The sequence below is a fragment of the Capsella rubella genome, unplaced genomic scaffold (genome assembly GCF_000375325.1).
Source record: "Capsella rubella cultivar Monte Gargano unplaced genomic scaffold, Caprub1_0 scaffold_5, whole genome shotgun sequence".
In the NCBI taxonomy this organism is placed as follows: Eukaryota; Viridiplantae; Streptophyta; class Magnoliopsida; order Brassicales; family Brassicaceae; genus Capsella; species Capsella rubella.
In genome coordinates, this window is record NW_006238919.1 from 10,634,972 (window position 1) to 10,660,804 (window position 25,833).

The following is a 25,833-nucleotide window of genomic DNA, read 5'->3' on the forward strand; positions in this document are numbered from 1 at the left end:
GGAATTGTATCAAAAATACTTGATCTTCAATTCGGAGACATTATCGCCATTGTGATCCAGAGTAACCTTGAAAATGTCGCCATACTCGGTCTGAATTAAAAAGAAGAACATTGTCTTTTGCTTGTGCACGGCGGCAGAAACTACCAAAACTCCTCGTTCAGCAGGCAAATCAGCTCGTCTAGGAATCACGGATCTCACGTCTGGATGACCCTGATTCTTGTAAATAACAAAATTCTCAGCGCAAACCAAAACTCCACTTGGGCCATCAGCTCCTCCAGGAACAGTAACAAGCATATTAGCACCATTGTCAACTGGTTCTGACCACTTTCTAGAGACATGGTTGAGCCCCAAATCGAGCTCATAGAAAGTCAGATGCTTCTGAGCCTCACTTGCGGCTTGGCCAGTGGGATCCTGATCTGCCTCGGAGTAATCAAGCTCAATGGCTGCAAAAATGGGGTTATCGAAGCCACAGTCGACACCGCAGACAGAATAGCAAATGGTATGAGACTTGTGAGCTTCCAAGGGAGAAGAAATGGTTAACCTAGCAGTAGTATCTCTGTTCAAAACGTAAACCAATTTCTGCTTCTCACAAGCTCCAATCATAACAGCTCTCCCTTTGGGATCGACAGCCAAGTACTGGCCTGGCACAATTCTTCTGCAGCCCGACTTGCCAAAAGTCTCCTGATGAACTTTATCGAACACATTCTTCTCCTTGTTGTACTCGAGTATAACTATCCTACCCGAATCTGAGCCAACCACTATATAATCCTTGTGCGCACCAGTCAACCTAAACTGAGCTAAGGATCTAATTGCACCAAATACTTCCACAGAGTGTATCGTTTGGATCTTACCGTTCTCGTCCGGACGGAGAAGGTCCAGAATCTTGCCACGAGCTACCGCAATCTCCTGTGTCTTCCCACCGGAGAAGTTCCCGTTGATCGCGCAGATGATTCCCGTCGCCTGCTGCAGAGTTAGACTGTACAGATACATCTCTCAAACGAGTAAGCTTACACAGCTAGGGTCTAGCAGAAGCGAGGAAACTGTTACGACTTCAGGATGGTTTTGCTTCCGAGGTCAGGTGAACTCCTAGACCATGTGCAACTTTGGATTTGGGACGATTATGATGAATATATAAACCCTAGAGCTCAGCTAATTATGAATTCACCGCCATAGCTCCAATCTAAGCTCTCGACGAGGGGAGTGGTGGTTCCTGCTCGACGGAGGATTCAATCATGGGCCTTAATTCTAGATGTAATTTGACAATATTGGCCCAACTGTTTTACCACTAAGTCCAATATTCAAAAGTGTTTGACCAAAATTCGCCCAATTTGAAAAAAGTCATGTCGTAACAAAAAGATAATAATAATTCCATAGGCATGGTTTATTAACTTTAGAGCATCTCCAAAGTGAACTCTTTTTATAGGGTTTTAAAAAAAATTATTTATAAATTTTGATTAATTGAAAGTTTAGAATTTCAGAATTTTTTTTATTAAGAACCCTTAATTTTATCCTCCTCCAATGGTGGATCTCAGTATTATTATTTATTATCAACTCATTTGAAACAAAAACTCAAAAAGAAAATAACAGTGGCCAACTCTAATCATTATCATTCATGTGTGTGGCAATAAAAAGAACCAGAATGCTTAATTAAAAACTCATCCTTAACTAAATACACATTTTTTATTTATTTTTGAGCAAATAAAATTATGAACTCATGTATGAGCCCCCTTTAGAGATGGTCTTAAGTTTAGCTCCACAACATAATTTTAGAATAAACAACAGTGTCTCGTACAAACGAGTGCATTCATAATATTTAAGTATACGAAGATATGAATCGTTAAGATCTCTTCCAAATCGTTTTTTATTTTTTGGTACGACCTATTCTAATTTGTAACGAAGAAATAGAAAGAAACAAAATAGGTCAAAGAAATCAACAACAAGAGGAGTAAGTAGGAAACTAAAGTTAATTAAAAAACCTAGAGGTTTAGTTAAATCCATTACTCAACTAGAGTATAAGAACGCAACGACAACAAGAACAACAACTCCACTCCAATCATCTCATCACCCTCCAAGCTTCCTATATAAACAAACCCATTAGGCCTCAGAAAATAAACACAGAATCTAAAACCAAAGCAAAAGAAACAAGAATGGCCAAAGCTCTTAGCCTAACAGTCTTTATCTTCCTCTTATTGATAGCTTCCACTGTCCAATCCGCTCGACTTCTCGATGAGTTTCAAACTGAGGCACAACCAGTCCCCCCGGTACCGGAAGAGGAAGATGACAGTTCACCAGCCGTAACAGCAACTCCAACAACAACAACAACAACACAACCTCCAATACCAATTCCTCTGCCAGGACCTGTCACAGGAGGACATGAGCCAATCCTCGAGTTCTTTATGCATGACGTGCTAGGCGGGTCACACCCATCAGCACGTGTGGTAACGGGAATAGTAGCACAAACAGAGGTGAATGGAATACCGTTTTCTAAATCCAGCAACAACGTTTTCCCAGTAGACAACGCAGTGCCGCTTGTGAACGCAAACAGCATCAACAATTTAATCAACCCAAACACAGCTCCACTCCTCACAGGACTTAGTGGCTCTCAAGCCAACACCGTCATCCAAAATAGCAACGCTAACTCCCAAGGAGCACTTAGCTCTAGCAATCTTCCCTTCGTAACCACTGGTCAGCTCCCTCCCGTAGCTGCCCTCCAACAGCTCATGTTTGGCACTATCACTGTGGTCGACGATGAGCTCACCGAGGGCCATGAGCTAGGCTCTGCAGTCATTGGCAGAGCCCAAGGGTTTTACCTGGCTACCTCTTTGGACGGAACTAGTCAGACCCTTTCCTTAACTGTGTTGCTCAGTGAAGAGCATGGTCACCATGACACGCTTGATGATGCCATCAGCTTCTTTGGTGTTCACCGCACTGCTTCTCACGCCTCGCATATAGCTGTTGTGGGCGGGACTGGGAGATTCGAGCATGCTAAAGGATACGCTGTCGTGGAGACTCTACACAACCAGGAAGACCAACATGTCACTGATGGTCATGATACCATTCTCCATTTCAGCGTTTATCTTACATACTACAAAGCTTGAAGAGTAATATGGCAAATCTCTACAAATTTTATGTTCTTGTTTACTAGTTTCAAGTGTGGGTTTTTATTGTGTTGTGCATCTTTTAATGTATAAAAAATGTTAAATGGGAATATTTTAAATTTGTCTTTATATGCAAAACTCTGGATTTGTTTTGGCAAATACTTTTGTGCATTTCTTAGAATAGTTGTATTGTATATTTGTATGTATGTCTCTAATGAACACACGAAAGGAATTGTGGAAACACTGTATTATCGTCCGACTTAAATCTAAAAAATAATTAAGAGCTCATATTAAAGGAACAATTTAATATTTAAGAGTTTTGACAGTCTTTAACAAATCCATGCACATAGTCTTGAGAACTCATTGTTAATGAATTTTGGAGCATAGTTTCTTGAAGTTTGAGCTTTAATAAAATGTCGAAAAACAAAGTCCTTTTGTTTCAGTTGGTATTGGTAATGTTCAAATCTTTTAATGATAATTACTTTCCAAAGCCCTTTCAAGGTGACCAAGACTATCAATATACAGTATAGTTTATTTGAATATAAATATATACAAACATGATACATTCAATTAAAACGCCACACAATATTGTATGAGAGCTTCCGTTTTTTTATTTTATATAATTATTTTACAAAAGCAAATATTATGTGGACCACGTACGTATATAACGTACAAAAAGGAGTGTCATCACTCCATTTTTTTTTTTTTGCTGTCTTACTTGTTGGACCGATGCAAAGCAAGGAAAAGACGATTTAATTTACACATAAACATGCATGCGTCAGGGATAAATCGTTTTCATGAGATTCATATATATATATAAACTATAAGGATTTTTTTGAAATCTAACGATTTAACATCGCGATCAGTCGTCGGATTCTTTAGATGAATCCGAGATAATCTTCTGGATCATCTGGTTTGTCTCTTCCTCCGACATTTGTTCTTGTTTGCTCTGCCTCTCTTCATACTCCTTGAAGAACTCCTTGTTCTCTTTCTCCAGCTCCTTCCACACTGTTATATTTTTTGTTACCAATTCATTATGATAGCACCAAGGAAAACGTACAGATCTAAATTTCAATATTTACAGAAACTTTTATACGATTATATATGTTACAAGGACGATCTACTCTTTTTTCTTTGTTATTATTTCTTTTGTTTATAAATTTTAGCCTCCCTGTATTCAAGGCACTAGTGCACAGAGTCGTTAGACTATGCATGGTCACTTATATGACTAGAGAAATCCAAAGATAGATCAAAAAGGCATATGTGCAGTACCCTATCTATGTCGCAAGATCAACTTATTTTAACTAAGGATTGTATAATAACACGATGATATGTCCATGGTTTATACTTATTATAATGACCCGGTTAGGGAGTACATATGTATGCGTATATGTGTGTGTGTGTGTGTGTATACCGATTCTAGGAAGATAGAAAAGTACTTAAAAAGGAGGAGAGAGAGAGAGAGGAACCAGTAGAGGTGATGACAGGAGTGATGTTTGCATGCTTAGAGAGAGCTTCCACACACTCTTCTTTGCTCATATGGAAGATCAAACATTTCTCTATCATGTGCTGCACCTATACATACATACACACATCCAAAAAAAGATACGTTATAGAGAAGAAATATATATATAATAATTCTTGGAAACAACGGAGTCGCTAGTACTACAAGAGGTTCTTGAATCATCTCCTCATCTAAAATTACCATGTGAATGTAAGAAGCAGAAGAAGAATCAGCCATTGTTAATGGAAACCCTAGAGTTAGCACTACCCAAACTCAAAAGAGCCTTCTCTAAAAGCCACTTGTGGAGATAAAGACAGCCATATATAGAAGAAGATCACGCAAAAAGATGAAGAAGGAGACAAACGAGTGAATAGTTGAAAGATGATGTGCATGCATGGGGCCAGAAGCCCCACGTGGGAGATTGATCATAATTGGCTGAGAAAGGATTAGAGGAGATTTGTAAAACCACTCTTTCTCTCTTCTCCCTTCGTTTTTTTTCTCATTTCTATCCCACGCATCGTCCACGTGATCCCTGGCCCCCTCTCTCTCTACATTTTCTGCAAAAGAACACTTAGTCGTGTTTTAATTTCCATAATCTTCTAGAAATCTACACCTTTTTGGTGTTAGTTGTTAAAGTTATATAATAAAATTAAATGAACTTTGTAGAGCTTGGATTTGCTCTAAAGCAATGATATTACATGAAAATTAGAAGAGTAGTACGAAAAAATGCGGAATTTTAAATGACTTGAGCAATTGTAATTAACCGAACGAGTTCTTCTATAAACATATATATCGTCAAACTATATTGTTTTAAGTTTTAAACGCTTTTGTTAAAGATTCCATCAAGAACAGAGAAAAAAAATAACTGTTGTAAGATATCCAATGTAGCTGCGGTGACTACGTACCGTTCGATGATAATAGGTCCGTAGAGGCTTAGGCTCGGAAGGCCGGAACGTCTACTCTTAAATTGAGGCAATAGAGTAATGAACTTGTTTAGGAATAGACTGTGTTAGTTGCAACTATTATGAGATATTCCAATTTCCATACATTAGTAAACTTCTGTGTCGAAGTTTAATTTGCTCATAAAAGAACCAACGTAATTTTACACATAACAATCACAACAGTTTTTTTTTTTTTTTTTTGCCAAATAGTAAATATCATTCACTGAAAGGGTAGGTGTTACAAAGAAGACCTAGAGGATGGTCCTCTGGATTTCCTAATGGACAATCATAACAGTTATGTATGATCCTCCTAATCAATTCCTAACCATATGTATCAACATTTTTTTACATGTTAAACTATAAGTGAAGAGGTATATATATTTGTTTTTTTTTTAAAGAAGTGAAGAGGTATATAAATGTCGCCATGTCGGTAAAAGAAACCAATAGAATAACCATGTACGAGTTAACGAAGCATAAAAGACAAAAGTTTGCTTCATCACATAAATGATAATATTGGTACAGATTAGCAGAAAACATCACATATATAAACATCAACATAAACATTACATCAGGCGTTATAGCTACACATATATAGCAAATCTGTCTAATGATTAATTTAAAGTAGCTCTTTCTTTTTCTTTAATTATTTTTTTTTTTTCATTTGGAATGTTGTTATTTATTAATGACACAAACCCCCGGGAAAAAAGCTAATAACACCAACCAAATATATTGCCGATCTCTCATTATTCAAAATGTATTCGAGTATAGTCGTATCACCATGTCATGAGTACTATACGTTACAATAGTGGAAGGGCAAATCAAAAAAGAAAAAAAAAAAAAGGAAAGTGATCATCAGTTTTTTTGGGTTGGGTAAGAAGGGGACGCGGGAGATTAAAGTTTTTGATTCTAAACCAATGGGAAGATGCCACGTCAGGCACAACAATCTACAATGAGATCAAATAATCGCAAATGGTAGAACAAACTGAGTGACGTGGCGCAAATGGACATGAGAGTCGAGAGAGAATCTACAAAGGTTACGTAAAGAACTGAGAGACAAACACATCGAGGAGGGTGTTTTGTCGAAATCAAAGGTTTCTGAAGCACAAGGATCCATCAAATTCAGACACATTGAATAAAACTCTATATTATTACATACATGCATATTTTATTCGCCTCTCCTCATCATGTGGACCTAGCTAGCTAGCTCTCTATTTTTGAGTCCTGAAACAGCAACTATTCCCTCGAATCAAATTCAAAACCCTATTCATGATCACTTTCTCTCTCTCTCTCATATTCCCTCTCCTCGTCATCAACAAGATTACAAACCAAGACGCCTACTCTCTCTCATCCACTTATTCGTATACCTATAGATACCTTCCCTTATCCAACCTCTTACAGATCATGCGCTACCATCTTTTCATTTGAGTCAATCCGTAGTTACCACTAACGATCGAGTGTATTTCATTTCTAACGTTTTTGAAAACGTTTCGTGTTTATCCAAACGTTTTTATGCTTCCAAAAATTATAACGGTGTCAAAATCAGGCCAGTACTAGAGTTATATATTGTTTCTTCTGAATCCAAATATTTTTACCTAGAATAGAAGTTTAGAGTCTAGGTTGGTCCCAAACTCTCGGTAAACTTTGAAGCCGGTTCCAAAACTATAAGTCTCGTAGGTACCAAAAATATGATGAAAACAAAGAGTAAAAAAGTAATGAACAAACAAAATGTTTTCACCCACATGATGAAGAAACTGGATAGCTCAACCGGTGTATCATACTATCATCTAGCCATATTCTAAAGGAGAGAGTCCGGTCCAAGTTCGAACATCAACGATGGAAAATAAATAAATATTTCGGATTTCACTTTATATATACACACACACGATTTTACCTCTAAATTAAATTAAGGGCATTCATGCACTAAAATATGAACCATGTTAATTATTATGTTAATAACTTCTTTCCGTGATTATGCTTGGATTCATTTATATTTATTTTTGCATCTATATATCAGCTCTTAGAAACTGGCGTAAAATATTGTTAAATCTGGTTATTCTCTTGCAACTAAACTATATATTCATAGTTTACGAAAGAGAGCCATCAAGAATATATGATTGATTACACATTTTGGTCCAAAATGACAAGCCATCAAGAATAATTGATTCCTCTCTACCCATTTTGAATATCTATCGTTCGATTCTTCTCAAGAAAACGTACGTAAAAGTTTGGTGGGGTTTCTAATTGATTAAATGCTGTTTAAGTCATCAAGAAGAACTACGAAATATCACTGGAGGACGAGACAGCAGAAAGACGCGACAGTGCAATAAGAGACAAAGGTGGTGCAGTCTAGTAGACTCATATTATTATTATTTTCATTGTCTTGAGCTCTCAAATTTTCAAACCAAAAAGCTCTCAAGAAAAAGCAAACCCCAAATTTTGTCGCAGGGACAAGTGGAGATTCTATTGACCACACCCATCCACTTGATTTTGATTTTGATTTTTTGTTCCTTTTTCTCTATGAGCCAAATTGCTCAAATTATATTCTTTAAAGTCGAGGGGGGGGGGATTAAAGTGTACGATGTGATTGAATTCTGTTGTCCAATGAGATCTTGCCATGTCAGCATAACGGAATATGTTTGTTGTATTTTTTCCTTTGAGCCAAAAACAAGTGATCAGAGTGATGTCCTAAATGATATTATTATTGTAGAGGGCATCTAGCTAATAATATATAGCTATGTATTGAATTATGAAATTTTTAGATTTTTAAGGTGTCTTGTTTTGAATAGTTTTGTTTGTCTAATACTACTTGGTTGGCCCAATTATATAGATCACGATTGAGAAAAAGAAAGTTTCGGTTCGCATAATTTGTATTTGCATGATATTTTTATTTGGTTCGAGTAAGCAACGCTATATAAAACGCCCCCATCAAGCTTTGGTTAAAAAAAGTACCAAAATAAACAAAAATTTCACCATGTGTACTATACACAAACAAATGTTCAAGCTACGAAACAAAACCTACAACTTTATACGGGTCCACTCCATTATAGTGGATCCAAAATTTAGGTTATATAATTCGATATCTTTGTACAATTTAGGAAACCCTTATACTATTTTGAAAGATCTTGGTCTTCCTCAACTTAGGATTCCTCTGCACTATCAGAGCTATAGCAAGATAAAAACTGTTTTTTTTTTCCTATTGTACCTCAAGATTAGCAAGAGAGACACTCTGAAAAAAGTATAAATTTTCAACTAAAAACTACCTATGTATATCTTCTAATGTAATCGTTAACGTTGTGTAACAACACTCCATCTATCAAATTCATATTTCTGAAGAGTAAGAAATTTTAGTAAGTTCTAAAAGACAAATCTTGTTATTCGTTCATATTATGTGAAGTCAAGAATTAAGATAGACTTCCTCGATGCAAAATCCTTGCGTTCATGTTTTGTCTTACTAAAGGATATCAAACTTTTTTTGTTTTTTGATGGAAACTTGGCAAGTCACACTTTGTTCTATAACGATGAGATTATCATTCTACTCTTCAAATGTTTTTTCCCTGTGTTACATATTGTAACTTACAGTCAATAGTGGAATATGATGAAATATGGTGAATCCAATGTATCTTCCACATTTCCGTGCTTATAAGAATCGCATATATACACACAGTTGGTTAATATATGTAATTTTGTGCGACATTTGATCTCAAATAATCAAATAGATTTTAGAGTTGCCTAAAAATAATCAAAACTATATTACTATTTCTTAACTCGGTATAAAGTTTAGCATGTATTAATTAATAAATAAAACGTGTTATATATCATAGAGACATTCATCGTATGAATAAAACGTCGTCATCTACAGTATCTGTAAACGAAAAAAACATGTTTAATTTTTTGATTAGATTCTCTTCACACATTTTCAATTTTAACTTAGAGATCATCAAGTTAAACAAACCTTTGACTGCTAAATAATTTACTTTCCGTAGTCCTCTATTTTGATACCTCTCCTCTCCTATTCTCTATTCCCTATATTATTAGAACATGGGCTTTACGCAATAACTATAGGCCTACTAGAAAGCCCAATGAGTTGATTTGATTTTAGATTTAATACAAAAACAAAGGTACTCATTAGCTAATTACAGTAGTCATCCGCTAGTAAACTATAGAAGAAACAATAAAGAAAAAACAATATCAAATATTTGTATGGAGAAGATAACGTATTTAAAGATGAGGTTAAGATTTATCCAAAAGCTTCGATTTTGTTCACAGCCATGGTGGTTGTCACTCACATTTCCACTTCCTTCCACCAAATCTCTCCTTCCTTCTTCCATCTCCGTCTTCGCAACCAACCCTCCTCGTCCCCTCCTAAACGCGGCGGCGGGGGAGGAGGAGGTTACGGTGGTTTCGCTCTGTCAATTCGAGCTTACATAGAGAAACCGAACTCCTTCGCCAGCTTCGCCAATAAAGTCATCGGTTCGCTTCCTGTTATCGGACTCCTCGCTCGGATTCTCAGTGATGAAGGCGGCGTCGGAAGAGATCTCGTCGATTTCGCCGAGTTTAGGAAACGAGTTGGGAATAAATGTACTCCCGATGATTCGAGAGCTTTCTACGAGTTCCAACAGCGAAGAGGCAAAGTAAATTTCTGAGTTTTTTTCCGCATATCCTCTGTTTTAACATCAATCAAGCAAATGGTTTAGCAATTATGTTGATTAGTTTAGTTCGAGTTTCATTGATTAGTTGTTGGGGTTTTGGTAATGTGTGATCAGTTTTTTCTAAAAGTGGCTTGTTGTTGCTTTGTATGGTGTTAGGCAGGAGAACCTTTGTATGTGCTTCTGTGTTGTTGGGCTGCTGCAGTAGGTGCAGGGCTTTTAAAATCTGAAGAGATTCTTGAAGGTGTTACTAGAGTTAGTATTTCCAATGATCTCGAGTTTGAAGAACAGAACTTTATTGCTTTGATGACTGAAGCCAGACAGGTTTGTTCTCTTCTGATGTGTGCTTCTTACTACATGCTATTAATCTTCTGCTCGAACAAATTGGTTTTCTTCATTTAAGACCTGAATTTTGAGAGGAAACTTAGTTTGGAACTACAGTAATGAGTTTTAGAAGTCAAGATGTTGATACTATTGTAATATGCTATACAGAAAGGTTTATACTTTGTTGGGTTATAATGCAGAGAAGAGCAAAGCTAAACATAGATGCTCCGATAATACCCATGGAATTAAGAGTTGAAAAAGCTCTTGAAGGTATCTATGCTTGTTGCTTTCGTAGAGGACTTATAGAAGAGGAAGATGAGAAGCTTCTACAAGTGATGCTAATCTCGGTTTTCCCTTCGGTTGCCAAGTCTGAGATAGAGAGAATCATCAAAGAGAAAGCCACAAGGGTTGCGGAAGGAGGAGAAGAAGAGAACGTCATGGCCAAACGGTTGCCCAAAGAAGCTATTCAAATGCAGATGAAGGATCTTGAGTTCCTTCAACAACAAAACATAGATTCTTAACAATAGAGGTTGAGATGGCTAAACATGTTTTTTTTTTTTTCAGTCCGAAATTTTTATAAAATTGCAATAACTTTAAGTATATTAATGTTTTCATTATATGTCCATAAATCAAGTAAGCCATAGTCTCCAGGAAATTTGCTGATAATATTTTAACATTTTCCTCTTCTATGAAGCTCGGCAGGTAGAGTCATGAACAAATATCTGTATAGGTTTCGGAAGTGGTTGTATCCATGAATCATATCATATCATATGTTGTCATTTGATAGCTGTGAATCAGCTACGGTAAATTGGAAAACAGTCATAAAGTTTTCAAAAGGACAAGTCACATCGTAAGCGGGAGAAACGTATGAGTTTAAAGTGATATGCATAACGTTATATCATTGTCCACTTTCAAATGATCCTTTCTTTTGTCTTCAAAGGCAGTAAACACATGATTGAGGTTACGTTTCATCTTTGTTTCCGTTAAACTCAGTTTTTGCGTAACAAAAGATAAATTGTAAAGTTAAATTTATAGTCTAAAGGTAACGTAGTAGGTGGTGCGATGGTTTGGTGCTAAACTTTGAAGGGTTCATATTAATTTTAGAATAACTGTAATTTTTTTTTTTTGTCAACCTACAATAATTGTATCTGTGGATTAATTAAACACTCCTTAAGTAAGAGTTAAGATTGAAGACATATATCTTCCGAACTAACCGAAACATGATGCTAACAGCCAACTCAAGTGGGTTGTTCGTGTAATAAAATAAAAATTCAATCTTTCGTCGTCTCTTAAAATAATGTTCTATCTTCTTATGTAGGAGACAACAAATCCTCTATTGACCAACAAACTCTGTTCGAAAATGTCACTTCGTCTTCTTCTCCTATTGATATGCATCTCTTTATCTATCACTTCGTCTCTGTCATCTCCGTCACCGGCTGATTCTCCTCCTTATCTATGGCCGTTGCCGGCGGAGTTTTCGTTCGGAAACCAGACCCTCTCGGTGGATCCCGCCGTGGCTCTAATCGTAGCTGGAAATGGAAGCGGATCGCCGATTGTTAGAGCTGCGTTTGAGAGGTATATGGGGATAATCTTTAAGCATGCTTCTGGTAGAGCTTCTCTATTGTCGAGACTTAGATTTCTGAGAATGGTCGAGTATGATATCACTTCTTTGAAGATCGTTGTTCACTCTGGTTCTGAGGAGGTACAAAAAAAGACAAAAACTTAGACTCTTTTGATTGGAAATTTTAAATCTTTTAGGAGCTGGTAGTGGCAAAATAATTGAATTGGTTGATTTTGGTCAATTTCAGCTTCAATTGGGTGTGGATGAGAGTTATACATTAATGGTTTCGAAGAAGAATGAGCAATCAATTGTTGGAGCAGCCACGATCGAGGTTTTGCTGCGGCTATATAACTTCTTCTTATGAGGAATGTGTCTGTGATAAGCTTATGGGTTACTTTTTCTTTTGGTTTCAGGCTAATACTGTCTATGGTGCTCTTAGAGGATTGGAGGTGTGTAAGTCTGACGGCTTTTAACTTTTTCTTTTTCTCAAATGGATGTGTATAAATGCTCAGTTTGACTCTGGTGACACTAACTTACACATGTTTTTGTGGTATTAATTTCTGCAGAGATGTGTTTCTTAGTTTAAGACTGATTTTGTAGAGTAAATGTTTTTCCCGGTTTGAGGAATTTTGTTCATCTTACTCTCATTTAATTTTGCTTTAAACTGGTGCATTGATATTTTGGAGATGAGTTTCTCCATCTTGATCCTTGGGATTGAAACATGGTCTTATTCGTCTAGTGAATATTTCTCTTCATTTGTTCGCTTAAGAGCTTTATTTTGTTTGTATTCGCACAGCTTTGTCTTTCTCTTCATATTGACTTTCTATGTCTTGACTTGTGAACCTTGAACTGTTTGCTCGAAATTCCAACTTTAGTATTTGCTGAGTATCACTGATTCTTTGCTATTTTGTGTTCTTTTCTGAAAATGTTGCAGACATTTAGCCAATTGTGTGCCTTTGACTATTTAACCAAATCTGTGCAAATATATAAAGCACCCTGGTATATTCAAGACAGACCTAGATTCCAATACCGTGGCCTGCTAATAGGTAATAGTCCATATCTCTTTCTCTCCCTTGCTTTCATTCCATCACATATGTAAAGAGACTGCAATCATATGCTGCCACTTATTACTTATTCTGTTGCAGATACGTCAAGACATTATTTACCAATTGATGTTATTAAGCAAATAATTGAATCCATGTCCTTTGCTAAACTTGTAAGAAATCAAGCTTTTTGTTGTTCTTTCGGATCTACAAAGTTGTGTGAATTACCTTTTGGGTATATTTATCAGATATCTAATTTCTTCCCTTCTTTTTCCGGTGGACGGTTATGTGAGGTAGAATGTCCTGCATTGGCACATTGTAGACGAGCAATCATTTCCTCTTGAAATTCCTACATATCCTAATTTGTGGAAAGGAGCTTATTCCAGATGGGAACGTTATACAGTTGAGGATGCTTCTGAAATTGTCAGGTAATGGCTTGATGTTTTGTATGTTACAAAAAAAAGTAGCTTGTTTGAGTAAGTATCAACTGTTCTTTCTTCTTACTAATACTCTTTATATTATATTTTTCGTGGTATGTTTCATGGTTGGTGTGTGATTTCAACATGTGAAGGTTTGCCAAAATGAGAGGTACTTATTAACACACTCTGGAGCCTGACATGATTGTTATGGCATGAAACTCGTATTCTTTTTAAGTTGAAGAATGATTTCAAACGGATTCTATGTGATTACTGATTTCAACTTTGACAACATACTTCACATGGTTGAGATACTTTGTGCAGGCATTAATGTCATGGCTGAAGTAGATGTCCCTGGCCATGCGGAATCATGGTAAGAATAATTAGAACTTGATGAACTGTGTTATCATATTTGTCTCTCTTAATGTCACACTGTTGTTTAGTCACACAGGTCTTTTATGTTCCACCCGAGATTGCAGAGTAGCATAGGATTTTAAGTTTTTAAAAGTAACAAAAGAGTATGCGTATACTTTGTATTTCTACAGTCCTAATGTTCAAGAATGAGTTATGTTGTGTCGATTTAAGCTGTGTTTTTGCTTCAGGAATTTATAGCTTCTATTTGCTCTAATGACACAAATACCTTATTTGAACATATGGTTTGCTTTCACTGTAGGGGGACTGGATACCCTGATCTTTGGCCCTCTCTGACTTGCCGAGAGCCCCTTGACGTTACTAAAAACTTTACATTCGATGTGATTTCTGGCATTTTGGCAGGTCTACTCCAAGTAGTTACTTCATTTTTCCATGTATAGTACACATCTGAATCATTAGTACTCCTTTTTCTAGTTCTATGATCCAATTAGTATTGACATTGTAAAGAACAAGTTAATCTTCAAATTCTGCGAAAGTTATTAGGAAATCTTGATCCATCCAGCATCTTATGTACTGCATCTCAATTTGTGTATTATTATGTACTATGTACATTTATTCTGTATGTCCTGTTTAGGTTCTAATATTTTCTCTTGCGTTTCGGTTTGTAGCAGATATGAGAAAGATATTCCCATTTGAGCTTTTCCACTTGGGTGGTGATGAAGTTAATACGGGTTAGTTGTTTGACACCTGAAATCTCTGCTTCCATGTCATCTAGTTATGTGTTTTTGCTTCTTTTAAGAGCTTTGCTTCTCGGTTTCTTGTCTGGCAGGTTGCTGGAAAAACACAACTCATGTTAAAGAATGGTAAAGCCCTGAAGTCCCTCTCTTGTCTCGTTAATCATTATACGAGCTAATACTATTTAAGTTAGCTAACTGATATATTGCTTCTTTCTCACATTTCACTTTCTCCTTTTGCTTGATATGTTCATCATTCTCAACTGTAGGCTTCAGGGTCGCAACTTCACAACCAAGGATGCATATAAATACTTTGTACTCCGAGCACAACAGATAGCTATATCGAAAAATTGGACACCTGTCAACTGGTACAATCTTTGACAAAGATTCCATTATCTGTCAAGTTCTCTAGTTCTTCAAAAGCCTTTTCCTGCTGCAATTATTGATTCAAACTTTATTATATCAGTTCTAGCTTCAAAAAATTCTTTTATGTTTGGGTATGAAATCCAAAAGATTGACTTGAATTCTGTGCATATTGTGGAATGGTCCCAGGGAAGAAACCTTCAGTTCCTTTGGAAAAGATCTTGATCCCAGGACAGTGGTGCAAAATTGGTAAGATCATACGGTACCATAGTAAACAGAAGTCTTCGTCTCTTGTCGTAGTTTTGTATGATAGTACATCAAACTGCTCTCTTAATCTCGTTGCAGGCTAGTGTCTGACATATGTAAGAACGCGACAGCAAAAGGATTCAGATGCATTTTCAGTAACCAAGGATATTGGTACCTCGACCATCTAGATGTTCCGTGGGACGAGGTTTACAACACCGAACCTCTTCATGGAATCAACGATCATTCTCATCAAAAGCTTGTGATCGGAGGAGAAGTTTGCATGTGGGGTGAAACAGCTGATACATCCGTTGTCCTTCAGACTATTTGGCCGCGTGCTGCAGCAGCTGCTGGTAAACTCTACATGATCTTTAACCCGGTACATTTTTAATGGTCTCACCTCTGCTCTGAGTTTTCCTAAATCGTTATCGTTGGTGAAACAGAACGGATGTGGAGCACCAGAGAGGCTGTGTCAAAAGGGAACATAACGTTAACTGTATTGCCACGTCTACACTACTTCAGATGTCTGCTGAATAACCGCGGGGTTCCAGCGGCTCCAGTGGATAACTTTTACGCACGAAGACCGCCCTCGGGACCTGGCTCTTGCTATGCTCAGTGATCCAAAACATTACTTCTCATTGTACTATATATAACGTGTCTCGTCCGAAAACGGTTGTTGCATTTGCAATTCTTAACTGTGTCTGCTTCCCAATCACTCAAATCAAAGTTGGCTTTCCTTGTCTTTCTTTTTTCTTTTGTTCTGTCTTTGCAACAAGAATGAATCATGACAACATATGAAATTACGGTCCAAACTATCACGAGTAATTTTACTCTTCTACATGGTACTATATAAGTTAGTTAGAACTAATTAGCTTATGTTAGTTTTACTTACACTTGGATAAAATTTTATGATGGAACATTTTGTACATGAGTTGACTTAAATGAGATCAAACCAATTCAAGAACTCTCATTCTCTTTAGGCCTCTTTCTCGAGTTTGTAAGACAAGGTGATTGAGTTTGTTATGATATCATCAGATCTCTTCGATCATATGATATACACACACACGACGCCGACGCGTCGCTGCCATAAAAATTAAAACATTGACTTTGTAGACATTAGGAACAAAAAATTATAACGTTTCCTCAATACAGTAATATTTGTTTCTCGCGACCGGTCTTATATTATGGTATACATAATAATGTTTCTTTTTGAAAATTTGATATAAAGTATGCGTAAGGTTGAAATATAAACTAGCAACACAACATAGATCGATTAAACCTGTAATGGATTTTAATCTCATCATAAGAGGAAAGTGGTAAATATATAATTGTTTTGGTGTTTTAACTGTATATGCTTTCGTGTGTATCGTGTTCTAATATTAGAAAATGATTAATAAAATTCAAAACGATGTATATATAGTTTCATATGAAAACAAGACGTTTTATTTTACTATATCAACGTAAACTATAAGCTCAAATACTGAAATACGAACTCAGTCAAGTCCACATTTAGCTATGACGACGTTTTTGGTTAAATAATGATATAGTTTCAGCAAGCTATATATAGTTCCGGCTTTTTCTTAGTATTATATGCATATTCGTAGAGACATTCTATAGCATTGTGGAAAAACACAAAATTATATAAAGAGTATCTAATAGAGCATTGAAGACGACGTGTAGGTTACAATTATTGACCAAAGAAGAACATCATGTACAGCGACTGCGTCCTTAAAAATTCTCATGAAAATCCAACGTTTGGATATATATATTAATCACATTAAAAAAATTAGTATATGGTTTTGACTAGTTCCACTCTTATCTTTTTCTAACAAACAGTCTCACGAGTATTTTACTAATTCGATCGTTTTCCAAAAGCTCATTCAAAAGTCGTTGATGATATCGTAGGGTTGTGCCAGCTGGCGTGGTTCATTGATATGCATGTTTGTATATTTTTCAGTACGAGTGAATGCTTTAAATCTGGTGATGATGATGATAGGAATATGAGATTAAAAGAATATAGTAGAACATCAGAGATGCTATTAAGTACTGACCATGTTTTAGCAAAATAATCATGTCAATTCTATAAATGGTGTTTTTGTGTAATGTTATATAACCCAATAAAGTTTTGTGTGATAGAGGGGTTATTTATATCTCTCACATGTGTGTATTAATATACGCCAACAAAACATAATTCAAAAGATCAACATTTTCACTTTCATCAGTCTTTTGTTTTGTTTTCTTAGTTATATCATAAACAACAATATTACTTTTCTTTACTCGAGTAATTAAAGATTATGTGTTTGCTTCAAACAACAGATTATTCAAAGAGTCAAAGACATGCAGATGTAAACTTCAGAGTACGTAACTGGCGGTCTTTGTTGTTAACCTTTTTTCCTCCAATGAACGATATTATTGCAATTAATTTGATCACTAAAGAAAATGAGTAGTACATATATTCTTGGTCAATAACTTAAAAAAGTAACGTTAATTAAATTTGTTTGAGCGTACGTGAAGGTGAAGCCAGGGCAAGTAAAATTAACATGACTAAGAGAGGAAATTAGCTCATCACAGTTTCGTGTAGGTGTGTAAAACATTGAGACTGGAGAGAAACTACTAAAAGATCTAAGAGAAGAGAAACGTAGAAGATCATACAAAAATATCGTTTCATGTGTTTCTGTAGGTGTTTTGAGACACTTTACTTTTTTACTTTTTTTTTTTAGAGAGAGACTTGTTTAGTATATACATATATGGGTAAGTGTCGTAAATTTTGAGGATATTAATATTTTTCTCAATAAGTTTTTTTTTTTTTTTTTTGGTCAACAATGAGAAGTTGTCTTTATTATTTCAATGTTTTCTATTTTTAACATACATAATTTATTTGAAGTTAACCTAGCAATATTCTTTAAGAAAAACATAATTATAATTCACATGAAAAATTGTGAAACAACACTAATCATGTGATACATATTGCATGCCTAAAATGATTGAACATCTAACGTAATAATAGACTAATTAATAGGTAAATTTGATGCCTAAAATTAATATGTGATCATACATATATTAATATTTCCCAGTGAGCAATCTATTGGAAACAAAATAAAATTACTGCACACGACCAGGTCAACACAAGAACTTGCCATTGCTTTCAATACTATACTTTTCACTAAAACTTTTGACGTCTATATTTTTGTTTAATACTATTATTATAACTACAGTATGTTATTCACACAACGTACTAATATTGGTTGACGACGTTATGTGAACGATGCGATTTAAATATATCGGCATAAGTATAAACCAAATAGTATAGTGATAAATAAAAAACGATGGAGTCTACTATATTAGCTAACTTAAAACTGTTGGCTTTAAATCGAACACTTATGAGTTTTTGTTTTAAAATTTGTTCATATACCACAATTTAAACGTCAGAATAATGTAATAATGTAGATCGAATAAGCTGGTCAAATGTCACATACAACGAACCACATTTTGTTTTTGTCTCGTTGCACTCATGCATATCCCAAATAGCTTATCGTTTTAAAACATGATTGAAAACACAATCGATCCGCAGAGGTGTCAATATTAGTATATGTGGTTACTATTTAAATTTTAATGCTACGGATAGTAGTTATAAATAGAACAAAAAATAAAATGTTATAAGTTTATCAGTTTATACATATATATATATATATGTATATTTACGAGGAAAATCCTATTTTCTTTATCCAAGTGAAAAGACGTATAAAGAAATAATATTGCAAACAAGACAAAAATAGAGAATATTAAAACAACAATCATTACTGTCAATTATCACGGGGAAAAGTAATCAAGAAATGTCTAACAAATGAGTATCATTATCATCATGCTTCTAAGTTCTTTCAATTCATGAAGATTTTAGTCTTGCTCATATATTTTGTAAGTACCATAAAATGAATCTGTTCTACTATTTTCTTTCTTCTCGACATTATACCGACTTAACGATTAAAATTTTGAATCTAAAACTATTTTGTTAATTTTTAGAAGATTTATATCGGAATCAAATGACAATAAACTAAATAACTAGTTAAGTGCAAGAACAATATTTACCAAAAAAAAGTATCAGAAGAAAATACAAAAATAATTGATAGCATTTTTTTTGTATCTTATGACAATTAATTTGGTTCAAAAGAACAATTAATGCTTTGATTAGAATCAATTTATTACCATCAGTTTTATTTACAAGTAAGACTGAATAAAACACAGAAATAGCAATATATGTAAAGCAAATTTTTATTTGAATGTTAGAAAAAAAGTAATACATTGAGGTGTAGTTGACCAAAAAATAAATACAATGGGTATTATTACTAGTAATTACTTTTCATGTGAAGATTAAAACGTGAGAAAACTAATAAATTAATTATCTTTGACAAGCAATAAATGAAATGCTGACAAATTGGTTTCAAAGTTTCAACGCATTTCTGTAAGAATTCAAGTTCGTGGAGCTAATCAAGAGATTATTATCAATTTTTTTTTTTACTTTATTAAATTATAGTAGTAACATATAGTATACTATTACTATAACCTAAAAATCAAAAATAATCGGAAACGAATTTTTGATTTTTTTTTTATAATTAAAAAAAAAATTACTGTTTCGTACCACTTCCCATCTTTCCTTTTGTGTTCCTTGTTCATCTTCTTCCCCTTTGCTTTGCCCCAAATCTATTTCTCTCTCTCTCTCTCTAAAGAGAAAAAAAATAAAAGATCTAACTTTGACGGCTCTCTCAATCCTCTTCACTCTGTAAGTTCCAAATCTCTCTCCTTTACTCTCATATCTATATCGTCCTGAGATAACTCAGGTGAATTGCTTTATCCCTTTTTGTTTTTTTTTGTTTTGGTCATCTTTTCAGATTCTTTCCGTTTTTTTAGGTTTCGATATTGTCCTTTCTCGAGTAGCTTCTGGTCTTATTGAATTTGGTTATTCTCTTACTTTTTCGGAATCGTATGGTCAGAGGTGTTTCTTATTATGCGTTTATCTATCTTCTTTTTGCAGTTTGGGTTTGTCGTGTTTGTGTGATCTGATACTTGGTGGTTCTTCTCGCCTCCTGCTTCATATTCCATGTTTTGATATGTTTTAGGGTTTAGAAGTCGGGGATAGACTGATGGATTCATGAGAGCTTCATGGTTATTGTTAGATCAGATGTGGATTTAATCCTTTACTGAAATAGTAATAAAGAGTTTATGGGAGAAGCAAAGATCCTTGGTTTACAGTAGATGTTGTGAGGAACAAGTTGCAGTTTTTTGGGGATAAAAGTGAAGTCTTTGCCTTTGTAATCTGAAATCAGATTGGATGGTGGGAAGAGAGGATGCCATGGGGAATGATGAGGCTCCTCCTGGTTCTAAGAAAATGTTTTGGCGGTCTGCCTCTTGGTCTGCTTCACGCACTGCATCACAAGTTTCTCAGGGTGAGGAGCAGAGTCTGAACATCCCCTGTGCTAATAGTTCTGGGCCGAGTCGAAGGTGCCCAGCTGCCCCTTTAACACCTCGGTCACATCACAACAGCAAAGCTAGAGCTTGTTTACCACCATTGCAGCCTCTTTCCATTTCTAGGAGGAGCTTAGATGAGTGGCCTAAGGCGGGATCAGATGATGTCGGTGAGTGGCCGCATCCACCAACACCTAGCGGGAACAAAACCGGGGAGAGATTAAAGCTCGATTTATCATCAACGCAGCAGCGGGTCTCAGATAAGAGCGCTGGTCTAGCTAAGAGGGAAAAGATTGCTTACTTTGATAAAGAATGTTCCAAGGTTGCTGATCATATATACGTGGGCGGAGATGCTGTGGCAAAAGATAAGAATATATTGAAAAACAATGGAATCACGCATATCCTTAACTGTGTTGGGTTTATCTGCCCAGAGTACTTCAAGTCTGATTTTTGTTACAGATCCCTATGGTTACAGGATAGTCCATCCGAGGATATAACTAGTATTCTCTACGATGTGTTTGACTACTTTGAAGATGTGAGGGAGCAAAGTGGAAGGATCTTCGTTCATTGTTGTCAAGGAGTTTCACGATCTACTTCGCTGGTAATAGCATATCTGATGTGGAGAGAAGGACAAAGCTTCGACGATGCATTTCAGTATGTAAAGTCTGCTAGAGGTATTGCTGATCCTAACATGGGCTTTGCTTGCCAATTGTTACAATGCCAAAAGAGGGTTCATGCGTTTCCGCTTAGCCCTACTTCCTTACTTAGGATGTACAGAATGTCTCCACACTCTCCTTATGATCCTTTGCATCTTGTTCCAAAACTGTTGAATGATCCATCCCCGTCTTCTCTGGATTCAAGAGGTGCATTTATCATTCACTTACCTTCTGCGATTTACATTTGGGTTGGTAGGCAGTGTGAAACCATCATGGAAAGAGATGCAAAAGCTGCTGTTTGTCAGATTGCTCGATATGAGAAAGTTGAAGCACCTATTATGGTGGTCAGAGAAGGCGATGAGCCTGCTTATTACTGGGACGCTTTTGCAAGCATTTTGCCTATGATTGGGGCTTCGGTGGTGAAAATTCAACCAGGTGACAGGAAGGTAGATGCCTATAATCTGGATTTTGAGATTTTCCAGAAAGCCATTGATGGAGGTTTTGTGCCAACTTTAGCATCATCCAACAACGAACATGAGACTCATCTTCCTGCTAGAGAAAACAGTTGGAGCTCATTGAAATGTAAGTTTGCATCAAGGTTTGAGAAGGGTTTTCGGTATGTCTCCAAAACGCCACTATCTAGGGTCTATTCTGATTCAATGATGATCGTGCATTCGTCAGCCTCACCTTCCTCAACTTCTTCATCATCCTCTGCTTCTCCTCCATTCCTTTCTCCTGATTCTGTATGCTCAGCAAATTCAAGCAATAACGTGAAGAGTTTCTCACAATCCACTGGGCGCTCGTCCTTGAGACCTTCTTCTGTTCCACCACCGTTGACATTGCCCAAATTTTCTAGCCTCTCTCTCCTCCCTCCCCAGATTTCTCCTAAAGAATCTTGTGGTGTCAATAATTTTCCACAGCCTTACATTGAACCGTCACCAAATAGAAAGGCTACACCCTCTCTTGCAGAGCGTAGAGGCAGTCTGAAAGGATCTCTGAAGTTGCCTAGTTTGGCTGATTCTAACAGAGGCACACCTGCTTTCACTTTACATCCAGATGATAGTAATGACATAGTCTTCAACTTGGAGGGTATTAGAAATGGCGACCTAAATACATCAAGTGGTTGCAAAGGGAGAAATGTAGATTCGGATTTGCCACAGAAGGAATCGAGATCCTTAATCAGTTGCAGTAGATCTGATATTCACAAATCGGGTGGTGATAACTTGGGCCAGCCTTTAGCATGTCGGTGGCCAAGTATGGAGATGATCACAGAACTGAGCAGAGGTTGCTTAGATTCAGAATCTGTTATAGCAATCCCGTTGCCAAGTGATGCTGTAGGAGAAACGGGTAGTAGGATTTTGTACATTTGGATAGGAAAGTCATTCTCTTATGATAACAACTGTTCTCTATTAGATAGCAACAAAGCAGCGGACTCTGGGGAGAATGTTGATTGGATACAGATAGGTGAATCCATTTTGTCTCAGATGGACTTGCCAGAAGAAACCCCTATAAAGGTAGTAGCCAAAACTTAAAATGCTCTGATACTTTTTACTAGTTTTGAAGTCTGCTTGGTCATTTTTGTCATTTCTTATCCAACTAAACTAAATTCGAAAATGGAAATTACAATCTCAGCACTTTCATTATTGAGGTCTGAGGATGGTTAGGTAGAATCGGTATGATTCCAACAGTTGTATATAGTGATTTATCCTTGTAGTGTTTGCATGGTTTGAACATGTTACGCTCCTTTTGCTGTGGGAAACTGATAACTTGCTTCTCTTTCTATTCACAGATAGTTAGGGAAACTGAGGATCAGACAGAGTTTCTTGCACTGCTGAGTGTGCTATAGCACCCGCCCGCAAGTTCTAGACATTTACTCTCTGTTTTTTTCTACTTTTCTTTTTTTCTTTCACAGATTCCTTCGACCTCAATACTTTTCCATTTCCAGACAGGGTATTCATTCAGCTTAGGTGAGAAATTTCTCTTAACGCAGTCCCATGTACTTTTTCCTTTTCAATTGCATCCCAATAAAACCCATTTTGATCATCACTTCTGTTACACATATATTTGTTATCTTATCATTGGTTTGAGTTGAGGATGGTTGGAACATAAAACTTATAAAAGCTTGAATGAAAGGTTTCTCATAATCCTTATTGTTCGTTTGTTTGACATTGCAGAGATCTCTCTCTGTGCTTATGGAAGTTGATGTTGGAGGGAGAAACAACTCTCTTGTACAGTGGGGAAAAAAAAACTGCTTCTATCACATTAAAATCCTCAAGGGCGATTGTTAGCATTATCAGATATAAAATTGTAAGGTAGGGCTTTATGAGGATTTTAGATAAATGGACATGTTACAATGTTTACTTATACACTCAGCACAGTAGATTTTTTTTTGTTAAACTTCCTTTTCGTTATTCAAGTAAAGTACACTCTGTAGGTTTTGAAGACTAATCAAGAATAATTTGTTCATTGCCGTCTTCTTAAATAACTTGATCAACTGTTTTCCTCGTCCAGTTTTGGTTCTTGCACAATGTTCTCCTCTTCTCTCTAAGATAGTATAACCAAACAATATGTCATTATTGTCATCTCTGTTTCTAGGCCTCAAATTATTACACTACTCTTCATGTAGATTTTGATCATTTCAGGGATTTATTTGGTACAATTAAGCAATTTTATAATGATTCATGCGACATGGTTTTCTACTCAAATTCCTAATCAAAAACTCAAATAATGATCTGTATTTGATGTCCCCATCTTGGGTTTTTAGTTGCAGTTTCTATTCGTTCAATGAATAACGCTCACAAAATCTTGGTAAGGGAACTGTAATCTGTATTTGTTCAATCAATTTATTAACCAAGTTTCTATTGGGCTCATAATCAGTTGTATGGAGGAAGCCCAATACTGTATCCAAGGCCCAAACAGAAATCGATCTAGGGTTTACTCTCGTATTTCATTTTCACTACCCATTTACAAATAAATAAAAACCTCCGAGCAACTTGAAGCTGCTGTTTAGGGTTTCTGTTTCGCCGCTCAGGTTTGTTCGTCTCTCTCGATCTCCCGTTCTTCCTTCCACTTCTTCTCAGCTACGATTGCTATCACTTTCTTTACTGATTTGCTTTTCTGGGTTTCCCAGGTTTCGTTTAAAGGATCCATCTTGAGTAATGGCTCCAGCTAAAGGTGCGACCTTTTTTTTTCCTTTTTTCATTTTATCTGATTTGTTTCCTGTTACTTTGATTGACTGTTTTGATTCCAAATCGTCTTCTAGTATGCTATTCACTACCGATTGATACTTTGTTTATCAATATCCAATACTGAGACTGAACAGCTTTCTGAAATGTATGATTCTTGCCTGGCGCTGTTAATATCGTATTTGGATCATGGCATCTTCTCTTACTAGTGCTTATGTTACTTTTCTCTGTTATAGATACATCTCTTGTTTGTTTATGATTTGCCAAGGATCAAATTTTTCTTCTATGAGTTGTTTTTTTTCCCTCTTATCCTAGAAACACGACGCTGATATTTATACTTTATTGAACATAAAGTTTTTGGATCATGAGTAATGTTAAAATGTATATCGTGAATATTCACTGTAATGGATTATTGATTTTTTTTCTTTTCACTTGAATGAGTCCTTTCCTTAAACTTGTCCTTGTAAACAAGAAATTCAGTTCTTCCAAACATTCTAAACTGGTTCAACGCTCCATTGTTTTTTGCAGTCGATGTTACCAAGAAAGCCGACCCCAAGGCAAAGGCCTTAAAAACTGCCAAAGCAGTGAAATCTGGCCAGATCATGAAGAAGCCTGCAAAGAAGATCAGGACAAAGGTGACTTTCCACAGGCCAAAGACATTGACCATTGGAAGGAATCCCAAGTACCCACGAATCAGTGCAACGCCAAGGAACAAATTGGACCATTACCAGATCCTCAAGTACCCTCTCACTACTGAATCTGCCATGAAGAAGATTGAAGACAACAACACCTTAGTTTTCATCGTTGACATCCGTGCTGACAAGAAGAAGATCAAAGATGCTGTCAAGAAGATGTATGACATTCAGACCAAGAAGGTCAACACCCTCATTAGGTAATCACTTGGAGAACCTTAAAACATGACTTTGAGTTTTCCTTCTACTTGAAGATAATGGTGTTAATAGTTCAAAACATGGATGATGAATGTTTATTGTTTTGTTACAGGCCCGATGGAACGAAGAAGGCGTATGTAAGGTTGACTCCTGATTATGATGCTTTGGATGTGGCGAACAAAATCGGGATCATCTAATTTCACCAACGACGCACTGTGATCTCACTTTCGGGGTTGAAAACAGACTTCTGGTTTTTCTCTTCCATAGTCTTCAGTTTTGCTAGAGGAGTCTAAAGATATTATCATCTCTTTTGTTATATGCTTTTTAGCTTTGAATTCAAAGATTATATGGTTTTGGTATTTATCGATGAGTCTTATCTTTCTTGTCTTTAGGTCTT

At 36.1% G+C, this 25,833-nt stretch overlaps 7 protein-coding genes across 8 annotated transcripts in view; 5 read left to right on the top strand and 2 right to left on the bottom strand.

Moving 5' to 3' along the window:
- LOC17886063 (spliceosome-associated protein 130 A) overlaps positions 1-1,159 on the bottom strand; it is a 4,374-nt gene extending 3,215 nt beyond the window's left edge. The window contains exon 1 of the mRNA XM_006293267.2: positions 20-1,159. Within this exon, the coding sequence (XP_006293329.2) occupies positions 20-990 (971 nt within the window). The 5' untranslated portion in view covers positions 991-1,159. The remainder of the gene's footprint in view (positions 1-19) is intronic.
- Positions 1,160-2,126: 967 nt separating this feature from the next.
- On the top strand, positions 2,127-3,257 carry LOC111830518 (dirigent protein 24). Its single transcript, XM_023782750.1, has one exon. The coding sequence runs from the start codon at positions 2,148-2,150 to the stop codon at positions 3,096-3,098; it is 951 nt and encodes a 316-aa protein (XP_023638518.1). The 5' UTR covers positions 2,127-2,147; the 3' UTR covers positions 3,099-3,257.
- A 575-nt stretch (positions 3,258-3,832) lies between these two features.
- Positions 3,833-4,911, bottom strand: LOC17885654. The gene is made up of 3 exons (XM_006292053.2): positions 4,804-4,911; positions 4,568-4,673; positions 3,833-4,106 (listed from the first exon to the last, which is right to left on the bottom strand). The coding sequence occupies exons 1-3, from the start codon at positions 4,837-4,839 to the stop codon at positions 3,961-3,963; spliced, it is 288 nt and encodes a 95-aa protein (XP_006292115.1). The 5' UTR covers positions 4,840-4,911; the 3' UTR covers positions 3,833-3,960.
- Positions 4,912-9,777: 4,866 nt separating this feature from the next.
- Positions 9,778-11,168, top strand: LOC17885004 (photosystem I assembly factor PSA3, chloroplastic). Its single transcript, XM_023782555.1, has 3 exons — positions 9,778-10,174; positions 10,349-10,513; positions 10,714-11,168. The coding sequence occupies exons 1-3, from the start codon at positions 9,812-9,814 to the stop codon at positions 11,032-11,034; spliced, it is 849 nt and encodes a 282-aa protein (XP_023638323.1). The 5' UTR covers positions 9,778-9,811; the 3' UTR covers positions 11,035-11,168.
- A 582-nt stretch (positions 11,169-11,750) lies between these two features.
- Positions 11,751-15,996, top strand: LOC17885638 (beta-hexosaminidase 1). The gene is made up of 15 exons (XM_006290803.2): positions 11,751-12,215; positions 12,322-12,405; positions 12,488-12,523; positions 13,009-13,120; positions 13,220-13,290; positions 13,415-13,545; positions 13,689-13,705; positions 13,858-13,906; positions 14,207-14,307; positions 14,577-14,636; positions 14,735-14,768; positions 14,909-15,007; positions 15,192-15,251; positions 15,348-15,598; positions 15,689-15,996. Exons 1-15 carry the CDS (start codon positions 11,874-11,876, stop codon positions 15,862-15,864), a joined length of 1,623 nt encoding a protein of 540 aa, XP_006290865.1. The 5' UTR covers positions 11,751-11,873; the 3' UTR covers positions 15,865-15,996.
- Positions 15,997-19,912: 3,916 nt separating this feature from the next.
- Positions 19,913-23,827, top strand: LOC17885533 (protein-tyrosine-phosphatase MKP1). 2 transcript variants are annotated; one of them, XM_006290201.2, is made up of 4 exons: positions 19,913-20,022; positions 20,275-22,875; positions 23,151-23,328; positions 23,536-23,827. In XM_006290201.2, exons 2-3 carry the CDS (start codon positions 20,572-20,574, stop codon positions 23,205-23,207), a joined length of 2,361 nt encoding a protein of 786 aa, XP_006290263.1. In that variant the 5' UTR covers positions 19,913-20,022; positions 20,275-20,571; the 3' UTR covers positions 23,208-23,328; positions 23,536-23,827. The 2 variants fall into 2 exon arrangements, with proteins under 2 accessions (XP_006290263.1, XP_023637788.1); XM_023782020.1 differs by having other exon boundaries at positions 19,988-20,080.
- A 503-nt stretch (positions 23,828-24,330) lies between these two features.
- On the top strand, positions 24,331-25,817 carry LOC17884960 (60S ribosomal protein L23a-2). Its single transcript, XM_006291928.2, has 4 exons — positions 24,331-24,392; positions 24,492-24,535; positions 25,075-25,438; positions 25,549-25,817. The coding sequence occupies exons 2-4, from the start codon at positions 24,520-24,522 to the stop codon at positions 25,631-25,633; spliced, it is 465 nt and encodes a 154-aa protein (XP_006291990.1). The 5' UTR covers positions 24,331-24,392; positions 24,492-24,519; the 3' UTR covers positions 25,634-25,817.
- The last annotated feature ends 16 nt before the right edge of the window (positions 25,818-25,833 follow it).